This window comes from Heterodontus francisci, chromosome 19, assembly GCF_036365525.1.
Source record: "Heterodontus francisci isolate sHetFra1 chromosome 19, sHetFra1.hap1, whole genome shotgun sequence".
Classification (NCBI taxonomy): Eukaryota; Metazoa; Chordata; class Chondrichthyes; order Heterodontiformes; family Heterodontidae; genus Heterodontus; species Heterodontus francisci.
In genome coordinates this window covers 82294152-82307682 of record NC_090389.1, presented here as the reverse complement: position 1 = coordinate 82307682, position 13531 = coordinate 82294152, and the positions used below count along the sequence as shown (strand labels likewise).

Sequence of the window (13531 nt, the reverse complement as noted above, 5' to 3'; positions counted from 1 at the left end):
AGTTCTCCAGGTGGCCTGGCCAATATTTATCCTTCAACCAACGTCACTAAAAATACTGATCATTGTCTCAATTGCTGTTTGTGGGACTGTGCTGCGCACAAAATTGGCTATCGTATTTCCAACATTACCACAGTGGCTATATTTAATTGGCTGTATAGTGCTTTGGGTAGTTTTGAGGTTGTGAACGTTGCTATAAAAGCAAGTTCTTCAGTGCACGTCATGAGTGGAGTAGACCTCAAGTTGGGATTGCAGCTCTCAATGCAAAAAATAGCAAGCAACACTGCAATAGCAATTTTTTGTTTTTAAAACCCCCAAGAAAATGAAACTTAAATATGTTTTTCTTTTTCCTTTTCATTTAGCTGTTTAAAAGGTTCAAAGTTGCTGGGGGCCCTCCGGAATCTATGGGAAGAAGCAGAGACTGGAATGTAGATCTGATACCCAAATTCCTTATGGCAAATGGTAATAAATAGCGTATTTTGTTAATTTTAAATATATCAAAATGAAAAGTCACAGCTGGATTTTAAAAAATCATTCAAACTATAAAGACAGGCAACGGGCTTGTTAATGTAGAACACTATTGTCGTGTACAATTGGCTGAGCTCCTTGAACATTTGCTTCTGAGTCAGAGGAATCAAGTGCCATACCAGCATTCGAGCCCATATCTAAGCTTTCACTCCAGTTTGAAGGTGCTGTCCTATGGATGAGATGTTAAACCCCAAGACCCCATCTGCCAGTTCGGATCGATGTTCAAGATCTCATGGCACTCCGAAAAGTGGAGAGTTCTTCCGTTATAGTTCTCCCTCAACTAACACTACCAATTAAAAATTTACTGGTGATTTGTCAGTTTGTTTATAGGAGTGTACGCTGTGCAAAATGACATTTAATTAATAAAGCAATAATGACTGCACTTCAGAGTAATTAATTGTAAATGCTGTACTTGGGATGTGCTAAAGGATGTAATCTCTTGGAAATGAATGTAGCATTTATTTTTCTGTACCCTGGATTTGAATTTTGTCTGGAAAATGGGATGAAAATTTCAATTTTCTTGTTACATTGAGACTGTGCATTTGAGAGTAATTTTCTATCTGCCTATAATCTCACTCTGTTGCCACCAATGTGGGTGGTGGTGGAGATGATAGTGGGGCAGTAGTGGCACTCTTCTGATTTGGAGTCTATTAGGCAGAGAGCAGCAGGAGCTTTACTCTATCTCACGTATACATCATGAGAGTGATCTAATGTGCTGCTATAGACAAGGTGTTTGATCTACTTGCTTCCCCACTACTGGCATCCCTTGTGTCCATGTTCACACAATATTGCTTTTGAAAGTTACAGGGAAAAGCTAATACTGAATTTTAATCCTCATTCAGGTTATGAACATCCTTCACTTTTTAGTGTAGTAAGTACTAGGCTGCCCATACCATAGCAGTCCTCCTTTTGATCCAGTTTTTCCACTGCTGCCTCCAGCACTGCCCCATTAAGACAGCAGTATTCCCCATTAATAAATATTTTTATTTCACTCAAGTGAGCAGCACCTAGAAACATAAATCATTGAACATATGCTCAGTAATATTGAAGTGATGGACTTGCTATCAACCAAATATCGACTCACAGCCCTGTCTCTTCTCTTTTCCACCCCCCTCCCCCCCCCCCCCGGTGTAGCAGGGACAAGTCACAGAAACCCATGACTACACTTTCTTTTCTGTTCCTTAAAATTCCTCAAAATTGAGTTGCCTTGAATGACCCCACCATATAATAAATGTGGCTGTTCCATCAGGCACAAGTGTCATGGTCCTGATGGTCATGTAGGTTTTTTTTCCTGGAATGTACGGTTTGCCTTTAAGGCTTGCAAGGGATCAGTATTGCTTTAAGAGCCGGCAAGCCTGAGGAGTTCGAGGAAGGTGCATTTTCGTTGCTTTAGAAACAGCCATTTGGAGACTGCAATTCAAAGGGTGCATTCTCATTACCATAGATATAGCCACTGGGAGTGAGCCTGATACAATAAACTTGTTACAATTCAGTTTTGAACTGGCAGTTAGTAAGACAGTTTGTTCTAACAGAACACACTGACAGAGGACACAGACACAGTTGTGGTGTTCAGACACCTGAAAAAGAGTTCTCAACCATTTAAACTGAAGGAATAGGATTTTAGTCTGTTTTAATTATTATCTCTCAAAATTCTTTAAAAAAAAATGTCAAGCCAAGACACATCTCCGGTAATTTAAATTGAAGAAAGGGAAGTTGGACTGTGACAATCTTTTATCCCTCAAAAACTCAAGTCGATTGATTCTGTTCAAAGTGTTTGCAAGTTGTCAATTGTTGAAATTTGCTGGAGAAGGAAAGCAACATCCTGTGAGGATTCGAGCAACATTGGGCTGTAAATTTGCAAGGACTCTAATTTTTTCTATTTTAAATGTTGTTTATATCTTCATAGTGCTTAAGAATTTAGTTCTTCTAATTAAAGAGTTAATTTATTGATTTCACGACACCTGGTTTGGTTAATAGATAGTAGAATTTGGCTGGGTCTTTCTTTAATTTGGAAAGTTTTAAATGATATGTTAGCCGATCTGTGGGACTACGGGATTGAATTCAGTGCGTTGGCCCCACCACAATCAGAATCGTATATTTTGATTGGGGGCTTTGACAGGAGCGGTCGGTCTTAATACAAGTGACAGCCATGCACTTGCAGGCAGCTGTACTAATTGGGAAACTTGCATGAGGATGTGGAGAATAAGATGGTGTCTGAACAGAGATTTTTTTTTCTTTATTTCTGAGTGTTATTACTGTTGTCAAAGCAAGCAAGGACGCTGACCTGGAACTATATGAAATGCTAAAAAGCAAGATGCTGGAAATCAAGTGCTGGAAGCACCTAGCAGGCCAGACAGCATCTGTGGGAGAACAGATAAGTTAGCTACTCTGTTCTGACAAAAAGTCCCAATTGAGATTTTGACTTGCCTGTTCTCTTCACAGGTGCTGCCTGGTTTGCTGAGTGCTTTAATGATTTTGTGTCAGAAATGGACTGCAGTGGCTAGTTAGTGAATTAAGCCCAACTGACCTTGTTTGGTGCTGACAGTTTATGGGAGAATGGAGTGTGTCGGCTCCCTGTTCCCAACACATCGCCCACAAGTGTCACTTTTGAACACTTCTTGGCTGCATGAGCATCACAGCAGCATTGCCATGTTGTATTTTCAGTGTTCTAGTGAGATATCCTGTACATTCTACATGGCTATTGATGGTTGTCTTCTCAGGCCAGCTTGTGAAGATGCTGCTTTACACAGAAGTCACCCGTTACCTAGACTTCAAGGTGGTAGAAGGAAGTTTTGTCTACAAAGCAGGGAAAATCCACAAAGTCCCATCTACAGAGACCGAAGCTTTAGCTTCTGGTGAGTACAAGCACCTGATTGATCATTTTCAAGATGGGGGTTGTATTTATTTTTGAAGGCATTTTAGTTTTTATTTTCCTGTAAAGGATCAGTGGCACTTTAATGCATTTGAACTGAAATATCCATTATATTGACTTTGGGGTAGTACACTCTTTGCTCTGAGAAGGTCATGAGTTTGAATCTCAATCCAGAGATTTAAACAACTAATCTAGCTGGCTCTTCAGTGAAGTGCTGAGAGGTGAATCTTTTAGGTTGTTGTATATGTCCTCATAAGTGTTTTGAACTGTCTGAAACATGCCTTTTTTTTTGTCAATTGTCTGTTTTCTACTCAATAGTCGTCTGTTTGATCATTGGTTTTCTATAGTCTGGCTGTACATGCTCGTGCTAAGCAACCTTCCCCTAGCTCTGGATATTTATAGATGCTACAAACCGTTTTGAGACCAGAGAATTTATTTTATTTTTTATTTAGAGATACAGCACTGAAACAGGCCCTTCGGCCCACCAAGTCTGTGCCAACCAACAACCACCCATTTATACTAACCCTACAGTAATCCTATATTCCCTATCACCTACCTAGACTAGGGGCAATTTACAATGGCCAATTTACCTATCAACCTGGAAGTCTTTGGCTGTGGGATGAAACCGGAGCACCCGGCGAAAACCCACGCGGTCACAGAGAGAACTTGCAAACTCCGCACAGGCAGTACCCAGATTCAAACCCAGGTCCCTGGAGCTGTGAGGCTGCAGTGCTAACCATTGGGCGGCACAGTGGCGCAGTGGTTAGCACCGCAGCCTCACAGCTCCAGGGACCCGGGTTCGATTCCGGGTACTGCCTGTGTGGAGTTTGCAAGTTCTCCCTGTGTCTGCGTGGGTTTTCTCCGGGTGCTCCGGTTTCCTCCCACAAGCCAAAAGACTTGCAGGTTGATAGGTAAATTGGCCATTATAAATTGTCACTAGTATAGGTAGGTGGTAGGGAAATATAGAGACAGGTGGGGATGTTTGGTAGGAATATGGGATTAGTGCAGGATTAGTATAAATGGGTGGTTGATGTTCGGCACAGACTCGGTGGGCCGAAGGGCCTGTTTCAGTGCTGTATCTCTAATCTAATCATAATCAAAATCATTGCGCCACTGTGCGGCAGAATGGGGGCTCAGGGCCTCTGCTTGCTCTTGGGTTTGTAAAGCAATTTTCACCACCATTTTCCCTGGCCCACTTCCTCCTTCCCCCACCAACTTTGCTTCCAAAACCTCAAATGCCCATGATGATTCTACTTGTAGTCAGGCCTGATAATGTGCATTGGTCTCTGGATTCGGTTGTCTGCATGAGAAATACTTTCTGCGCTAATACTTAATGTGTGATTGTATATTGGTGACTATCAATGCTACTCCCATTAGATCCCTTTTGTACAAGATCAGCCACACTTGAAAATGGAAATCATCTGTATGATTTACTGTTTGATGTACATTCTGTGTTGCTTCGCAGTTTTGAGAGTGCTTTTTCTATCCTTCAATTGACAGACCTCTGATAATCAATAGCTAAATGTTGAAGTCACACGTCCATCCAATATTTAGTTACATTTGAAAAAGGCATGGATGCTGTCTGTGAACAGTGTCAATAATGGTGTATTGTCATTTAGCTTAAATACTTCTTGATTGGATTCTTGTTTTGTGGATGATTCAAAGAATAAACGATTCAAATATTAAATATATTTGAGGGGTCCAATTCTCTGCCCTTCCCCCCCCATCTGTTTTTGTGCCAACCTTTTGATGAGCAATGGAACCTGAAAAGCAGCTGATAGTAAACAAGTTATTAGATGGCAGGAACAGCCAAATTTGATTTTTAAATATAAATGCCCGTTTGATGCAGTGGCATGAAGGATGGCTCAAATGAGGTGGTTTAAGATTTGTAAAGCGTGCTCAACTATGAAAAAGGACTCCACAATTTATTTTTCTCAGAAATTGGTTGTGGCTGAATTTTTACGTTTTTCTAGACCTCTGGTTACTTAAGGGTGGCTCTTCCTGATGTTTGGATCCAGGTGCTGCTGTCTGAATTGCAGCTTTCCCATACGTTAAAATGGCACTTATGGAAAATGAGCAGAAGTCTGTTCCTCAAAGTTTTGATTTCAAATTGACAAATTTGGGTGAAAGGCCAGAACTTGTAGGTTAGAACAGCAATGAGGTAGGAGAGAAGCTGTGGATAGGTGACACCAAACTTGGGTTTTAACAGAATGTAGATAATAGCAAACTACGAACTTGTGTGGAAGAGGAGCTGGTGTGATTAATCTGGATTTCAACAACGATGGTCGGGCTAGCTTAACTGTTTTGTACTTGGGAAGACGGGATTTTTATCTTCCATTTGACTCCTAGTCCAAGTCTGAATTCCGTGTGACTATCTAAAAGAATCTGTACATCAGAAAGTTTTGGTTTACTTCTGGAATAATTGACCTGATACCAGGAAATATAACTATAAACTTGGCTCCAGGATAATTTTATTTTGTGCAAACTAAGGAAAATAACTTGGAATGTTCTACATCCACGAATTAGACTAAAATTCAGACTTGACTCTTTTCGCATCTTCACTTGGTTTCATCCCAACTCTTAATTAAACTTCTAAAGCCTATGAATTGTTGCGTTATGCTGTCTCTTCATCTTTCCACAGTGCATGCATATTCTGATGTGTCTGTGAACTGGTTTTCGAGGCATGTTTGACTACTTCGTGGCACCATTTTCCTGCTTTCAATGTCTGGACCTGGATACCATTCCAGCTAGATATTGTCCAGGCAAAATGTAGGGTTGGTAGTCTCAAAAGATGAGATAAAATGGGCTGAAGGACTTTCAGCCAAACGTATCATGCATAAAGTGGAGCATGATACTGTCGAACAATGAGGTGGTGAATGGGGAAAGAGGGAAATTTAACATCAACACGATAGCAATAAATATTCACAATTTTTCCCTTTTCTCTTCAGATCTGATGGGCATGTTTGAAAAACGTCGTTTCCGAAAACTTTTAATGTTTGTTGTTGGCTTTGATGAGCGTGACCCTAAAACGACCCAAGGCATTGAGCCCAAAAAGACCACAATGCGAGAGGTCTACAAGAAATTTGACCTCGGGCAAGATGTCATTGATTTCACAGGACATGCTCTGGCTCTGTACAGAACAGATGAGTATGTTACCGGTTGACTTTTTATACATTTAATTCATATTGCGCAAATAATGTATTGAACAAAAAAGTTTCAACTTCAAGTTGGTCTGGTTGACGATTAAGGTTGGCCCAGGCAGATTATTCACTTTGGATGGTGCGATACTCCAAAGCCAATGAAAACTAGTTAAAATGAGTAAGTTAGGAGTCAAAGGAAGCAGATGGGAACTTTTTCACCCAATGGGCAACAGAGCTGTGCAATAAGATAACAGGAAAGCCATTGAAGTGAAGTAGATTCAAAAGACAGCTGGGTGAAAATAATACTTGCCTCATTCATTCTAGTAGTACTGGTGGCAGTGCTCTCCTTTGGATCAGAACATTGTTTGAGCACCACACCAGTGTTGAAGTGTCATTGAAAGAAATAAAATTAAAGGGTAATCTAATAATGGCTTTCAAAATTATGAAAGGTTTTAGGTGGATAAATAACGAAGGATTATTTCACAGATTCTCAAATCAGTAGTAAGGTTGGCATTAACCAAAAAAAGAGGAAGTTTGACTTTTTTTTACCCTACATAAACTTAGTTGGACATTGAGTGCTTTATCAAAGGGCCTGTTGAGGCAGAGACTATAACGTTTGAAGTGGAATTGGATAAGAATATAAAATGATATGAGGAAAGGATGGGGAATGGATTTAGAGTAGATAGCTCCATTGAGGAGCTAGCACTCTAGGCCACATGACCTCCTTCTGTGTTTAATTTCTATGATTCCACAATTTGGGCAGGTCCTTCAGTGCAGTACAGAGTGAGCACTTGGGTACAGTATGGAGCAAGTGTCCACTGTCAGAGCTGTTGTCATAGGGACAAACCACTGCACTAAGTTTTCAGCAGAATTGTATGGGATGAACTGAATGACCACCTTCATCCCAAATTAACTTGTAATGGTTGCTCTTTTTCCTTAGTTTTCCCCAACTTCCTTGGTCAAGAACTTGCTTCAAAGTCTGTGCCAGTTGCTGACTTTTTTTTATTCTTTAATGGGATGTGGGTGCGCTGGCAAGGCCAGCATTTGGTTCCCATCCTTAATTGCCTTTGAGAAGGTGGTGGTGGTGAGCAATCTTCTTGAACCGCTGCAGTCCCTGTTAAACTTGAGCGAATTGACTTTTTGCTAAGATTTAGTATAATGAAGGATGCCAGTAGTCCAAATGTTTCACATAGTTGAGGTGTGAGGATAACTGCACAGTGGCATTCACTGTGATATAGTGCATGTGACAGCTGGATGTAAAGGCCTGGTCGGGTCTGTAAATGAGACCCGGCCTGAGTCCTTTCATTTTTTTTCCCGGGCCCGACCCAACCATCAGTTAACTTACCTTCCATTTTTCACTTTGTCCCTTAGTTGCACAAGCTTAAAATAACTGTAGCAAAACCACCTTTAAAGTCCAAAAAGTAAATTAACATTAAAGTCACTTACCTGAGGTGGTGATGGAGTGAGTGCGACCCAACCCGACCCAAACCCGACACGTGCCGTCGGGTCCCATCGGGCTCGGGTCGAATAGCAGGCCTTTAGCTGGATGTACTTTTATACTGAGTGCGAAGACAGTGAGCTTGAACCCTATACCTGGAGTTTGAACACATATAATACAGGCTGAACCTCCTAGTAACATACTTGCAATGTTGAATGTATTTTCCACTGGGTCAGATATTAAACCAAGGCCTTGTCTGCCTATTCATATGGCTGTGAAAGGTTCCGCAGGACATATTGTAGAGCAGGTAGTTCTCCTGACATCCTCCCTTAACCAACAACCAAAGACTAGAGGGCACTGGAATTGATTTATGGTGTGCCGACTAAATCTGCACTGACTATAGTCCGTGCCTGGGATCCTTCTGGTCTGTTGGTGTTGCCAGTAGTCCGAGATGTATGACATTTATATGTTTTAAGTCAGTGATATTTGATAATGTAGTGTCTTGATATTGCCAAATGTGTACATCTCCATGCATTGCATCACCGAGCATTGCATTCGTCCACTAACTTATTACTGCAACAAACTGTTTGATACTTGAAAGAAGACTGGTTGAATTTTGTGATATTTGCAGTAAAGATATCTGATCTTTTTCTTTTTTGCCCCAGTTACTTGGACCAACCATGTCTGGATGCCATCAATCGCATTAAATTGTACAGTGAATCATTGGCTCGGTACAGCAAGAGTCCCTACCTCTATCCACTCTATGGACTTGGCGAGCTGCCACAAGGCTTTGCTAGGTAACTGACACATCTGTATAATGAATTAAATTTGCTACGCTGTGCACTCCTTATATGGGCATCACCATTCTGTGATTGTCACTCAATTGCATGCTTCTACCACCAGATGGAGTTGCCAACCCACCTGCCCCTGTCGCTCCCTTCATTCCGATACCTACAGCGTTGCCACTGCCTTCAGTGGTAAAGCAGGTCTGCAATGATGCTGTAGATTGGAACAACTCTTCCATTTCCAGCACCTAGCATTGGCGCTGAGCGACCTGGGCCCTGTATAACAAAACCTTTAAGGAATTGGGAAAGTTCACCATGTACTGCTCTAATAATGCAATTTGAGTACAACTGCAAGAGTAACCTCTCGATGTATGACATTTATATGTTTTAAGTCAGTGATATTTGATAATGTAGTGTCTTGATATTGCCAAATGTGTACATCTCCATGCTGGGATTCTCAACCCAGTCATACCTGGGACAACATTGTCCAAGTCGCTTTCATGTTCTGCTCTTCCAGGTAACCAGAATGGGGAGCTTTTCACACCATTATTCTGAGCTAGAGGGCACAAAGGAGCACAAGATTGTACCATCTAATACCAATGCTATTATCATGTCCTGAGATTGTACAGACAAATATTAGGCTAACCCTGCACTTGGTTTATTAGACAACATTAATGAACTTATTTCTCAGAAGCTGGATTCTGATGTGTCTTTATTTCTCATGCATTCCTCACCAGACTGAGTGCTATCTATGGGGGCACTTACATGCTCAACAAACCAGTGGATGAAATTGTGTTTGAGAAGGGGCGTGTAGTGGGTGTCAAGTCAGAAGGAGAGGTAAGTCTGGCTTGTATGGCATGATGCTATAATAGAACATTTTTAAAGACTAGTTTAGCAAGATTTAGGGGCAGTAAATATGAGAGTCAATAATAAATCCAATGGGGTATTCAGGAGAAACACCCAGAGTGTGGTTAAAATGTGGAACCATGGTGGGCAGTTGAAGCAAATACATGGAATACAATGCAGAAACAGGCCGTTCAACTCACTTCTCTATTTATGCTCCACACAAGCCTCCTACATTACAATAGTAACTGCACGTTAGGGTGCTTCATTTCGCTGTGGAGCATTTGGGATGTCTGGAGGTGGTGAAAGACGCTATTTATGGTTAGGCCACAGCTGGAGTATTGTGTACAGTTCTGGTCACCATATTACAGGAAGGACATAATTGCTCTGGAGAGAGTACAGAGGAGATTTACAAGAATGTTGCCAGGGCGTGAAAGTTGCAGCAGTGAGGAAAGATTGGATCGGCTAGGGTTGTTTTCCTTCAAACAGAGGAGGCTGAGGGGTGACTTAATAGAGGTGTACAAAATTATGAGGGGCCGAGATAGAGTAGACAGGAAGGACCTGCTTTCCCCTAGTGGAGAGGTCAATTACTGGGTGCACAGATTTAAGGTGATTGGTAGAAGGATTAGAGGGGACATGAGGAAAAATGTTTTCACCCAGAGGGTGGTGGGTGTCTGGAGTTCACTGCCAGGAACAGTGGTGGAGGCAGAAACCCTCAACTCATTTAAAAGGTACCTGGACATACACCTGAAGTGCTGTAACCTGCAAGGCTATAGACTAGGAAGGTGGAATTAGATAGGGCAGCTTGTTTTTTTTTTGGTTGGCATGGGCACGATGGGCTGAATAGCCTCCTTCTGTGCTGTAATTTTTCTATGGTTCCATTAATGCTAGTCTTTCTTCCTCCCATCCATCTTTGTCCAACCCTATTGACCTCATCTTCTAGAAGAGCCTAGATGCCTTTAAGGGGAAGCTATGTAAGTAGATGGGGTGAGAAAAGAACTGAAGGATATGCAGAAAGAGTTACATGAAGTAGAGTGGGAGGAGGCTTATGTGCTGCAGAACCGCTGGTATAAACCAGTTGGGCCAAATTGCCTGTTTCACTGCTTTCAATTCAATGTAAAGTGATTAAAGAAAAAATTGAATTTGGAGCAAAACATGTTCGTGAGCTGTGGAGCTTCAAACAAATGTTCTCAATAAGAACAAAAGAAGAAGGTGATTGGCTTTGATCACCTCAGAGAGCTGGCACAAAAAGGAGGATACTGTAAAGATGCTTTTATCAGTGCTAACTTGGCTTGTTTATCTTGTAGCTTTTTGGCGAGAACATAATGTTCAGTTACTGGGGCAACTGGTTCAGGGGCCTAATTCTGGACTGCTAACTGGGAATTTATTAATTCAGGTCTCTAAATTTTTTTCCTTGGCTTTTTACATTTACAGACCGCTCGTTGCAAGCAGCTGATCTGTGATCCCAGCTATGCACCCAGCTTGGTAAAGAAGGTAGGAAAGGTCATAAGGGTCATCTGCATCCTCAGCCATCCAATCAAAAACACTCATGATTGTAACTCCTGTCAGATCATCATTCCACAGATGCAAGTCAACAGGAAGTCAGGTAATTTGTGATATTTAAAGCAACATAAATTAAATCTTGTATGAGGGAGAGGGAATTGTATAGATCAGGTAGAGCCCTTGACACCACAAATAGCATGTAAACAAATATTGATGCAGTTGAAAGTGCAGGGAAAAGTTCCTTTTTGATACAATACGTTGTGTGATGCGGTAATGAGGATGTCAATCAGCTAAAATTGTCAGACCGTGCTGAAGTAACTGATCTCCACCAAGACAATGCTGTGTTCCACAACTGACATTTGTGGCCCTGGCTAGTGAGAGACAAATACAGCAAAGGATCTCAGTCCTGATGGTTTTTCAATCATCCTAGCTGATGACTGGGTCTTTGTCTGGTGTGTAGCATCTCCTTTTCACCTACACCACTTTCAACAGTTAAACAGCCTCCTATTGCTCCCTGTCTATGTTCACACGTGAGGATTGGCCACTTGAGCAAGTCACAGGTGTGCCTGGAGAATTGATCTCTAGCAGAATTGGAAGTCATCTAAAAAGGAAAGCAAAAAAGACATCACCACAGGCATTGGGGGAGTGGTAATAGTATAGTGTTGCTGAGTTAGTTTTCTTCAATCATAAAAACAAATGAATTCTTCCTTCAGACATCTACGTTTGCATGATGTCATACACACACAACGTGGCAGCTGAAGGAAAGTACATTGCCATTGTCAGCACTACTGTGGAGACCAACAGTCCTGAGAAGGAGGTTCAGCCAGCACTAGAACTTCTGGAGCCCATAGACAAATCGTAAGGCATTTTCGTTTTGAGGTTGTTATTTTATAGCTGTAATAAGATTGCAATCTGTTTTAAATAGTATTTATAGCACAAACAGACTATTCACCCTAAAAGGTTCATGATGGTGTTTATGCTGCACACAAGCCTCCTCCCACCCTTCTTCATTCGGCCCCGTCAACATTTATCCTACTATTCCTTTCTCCCTCATGTGTTTATCTTGCATGCACTGGAGGCAATTCAGAGAAGGTTCACTAGGTTGATTCCCGAGGGAAGGGGTGTTTGTGGGAGGAAAAGTTGAGCAAGTTGGGCCAAAGGTGATTGGAGTTTAGAAGAATGAGAGGTGATTTTATTGAAACACCTAAGGCACGATGGCGTCTTTTAAGATGTATCTAGACAGATACATGAATGGGCAGGAAGAAAAGAGATACAGACCCTTAGAAAATAGGCGACATGTTTAGGTAGAGGATCTGGATCGGCGCAGGCTTGGAGGGCCGAAGGGCCTGTTCCTGTGCTGTAATTTTCTTTGTTCTTTGTTCTTCTGAAGAGGCTTGACAGGGTAGACACTGAAAGGTTGCTTTCCCCTCTTGCAAGGAATCTAGAACTAGGATATAGTTTCAGAATAAGGTGTTGCCCATTTAAGATGGAGATACAGAGGAATTGCTTCTTTCAGAGGATCTTTGGAATTTCTTTACCCAGAGAGCTGTGGAGGCTGAGTCATTGAGTATATTCAAGGCTGAAATAGATTCTTGAGCTATAGTGGAGTCGAGCGTTATGGGAAACAGACAGGATAGTGAATTTGAGGCCAAGATCAGATCAGCCATGATATTATTGAATGGTGGAACAGGCTCGAGGGCCATACAGCCTACTCCTGTTCCTATTTCTTTTGTTATGTTTATATCTAGCTTCCCCTTAAATGTGCTATTCACCTCAGCTACTCTGTGGTAGCAAGTTCTACATTCTAATCACTCTCTGGGTAAAGAAGTTTCTCCTGAATTCCCTATTAGATTTATTAGTGACCATCCCTCACAAGTGGAAACATCTTTACCTGTACCGTATCGACCCCTTTTCATAATCTTAATGACCTCTATCGGGTCACTTCTAAGTCTTCTCTTTTTGAGGGAAATGAACCTCAGCCTGTTCAGTCTTTCCTGATACACTGCCTGGAACTCACCCACTGCCTGCAAGAATGGTAGAGGCAGAAACCTTCATAACATTTAAAAAATTCTTGTATATGTACTTGAAGTGCCGTAACCTACAAGGCTAGGGAGCAAAAACTGGAGAGTAGGATTAGGCTGGATGGCTACTTGTCGGCCGGTGCGCAGACAATGGGCCTTCCATGCTGCAAATTTCTATGATTCTACCTACGTACTAGTGCCTCTGATATTGCTTCTTTTGATGTGTGGATGCAGTCCACGGACCATGAATTTTAACCTCTCTAAGTTTGATTAATTTATCAATTATCTCCCCACTTTCTAAAATATTTTTATATCTTTTTGATCTCTTCCAATGTCATGTCCACCAAATTAGTCTCCCTGACGAAGTAATTTGGTATTTCTGCCATTTCATTGTCATTTACTTG

At 41.5% G+C, this 13531-nt stretch overlaps 1 protein-coding gene across 1 annotated transcript in view; it reads left to right on the top strand.

The window, feature by feature from the left end:
• The window catches only part of LOC137380253 (rab GDP dissociation inhibitor alpha), a 53767-nt gene that overhangs the window by 34279 nt on the left and 5957 nt on the right, over positions 1–13531 (top strand). The window contains exons 3-9 of the mRNA XM_068052115.1: positions 360–459; positions 3246–3380; positions 6346–6544; positions 8641–8772; positions 9498–9597; positions 11038–11209; positions 11820–11964. Of these exons, the coding sequence (XP_067908216.1) occupies positions 360–459; positions 3246–3380; positions 6346–6544; positions 8641–8772; positions 9498–9597; positions 11038–11209; positions 11820–11964 (983 nt within the window). The remainder of the gene's footprint in view (positions 1–359; positions 460–3245; positions 3381–6345; positions 6545–8640; positions 8773–9497; positions 9598–11037; positions 11210–11819; positions 11965–13531) is intronic.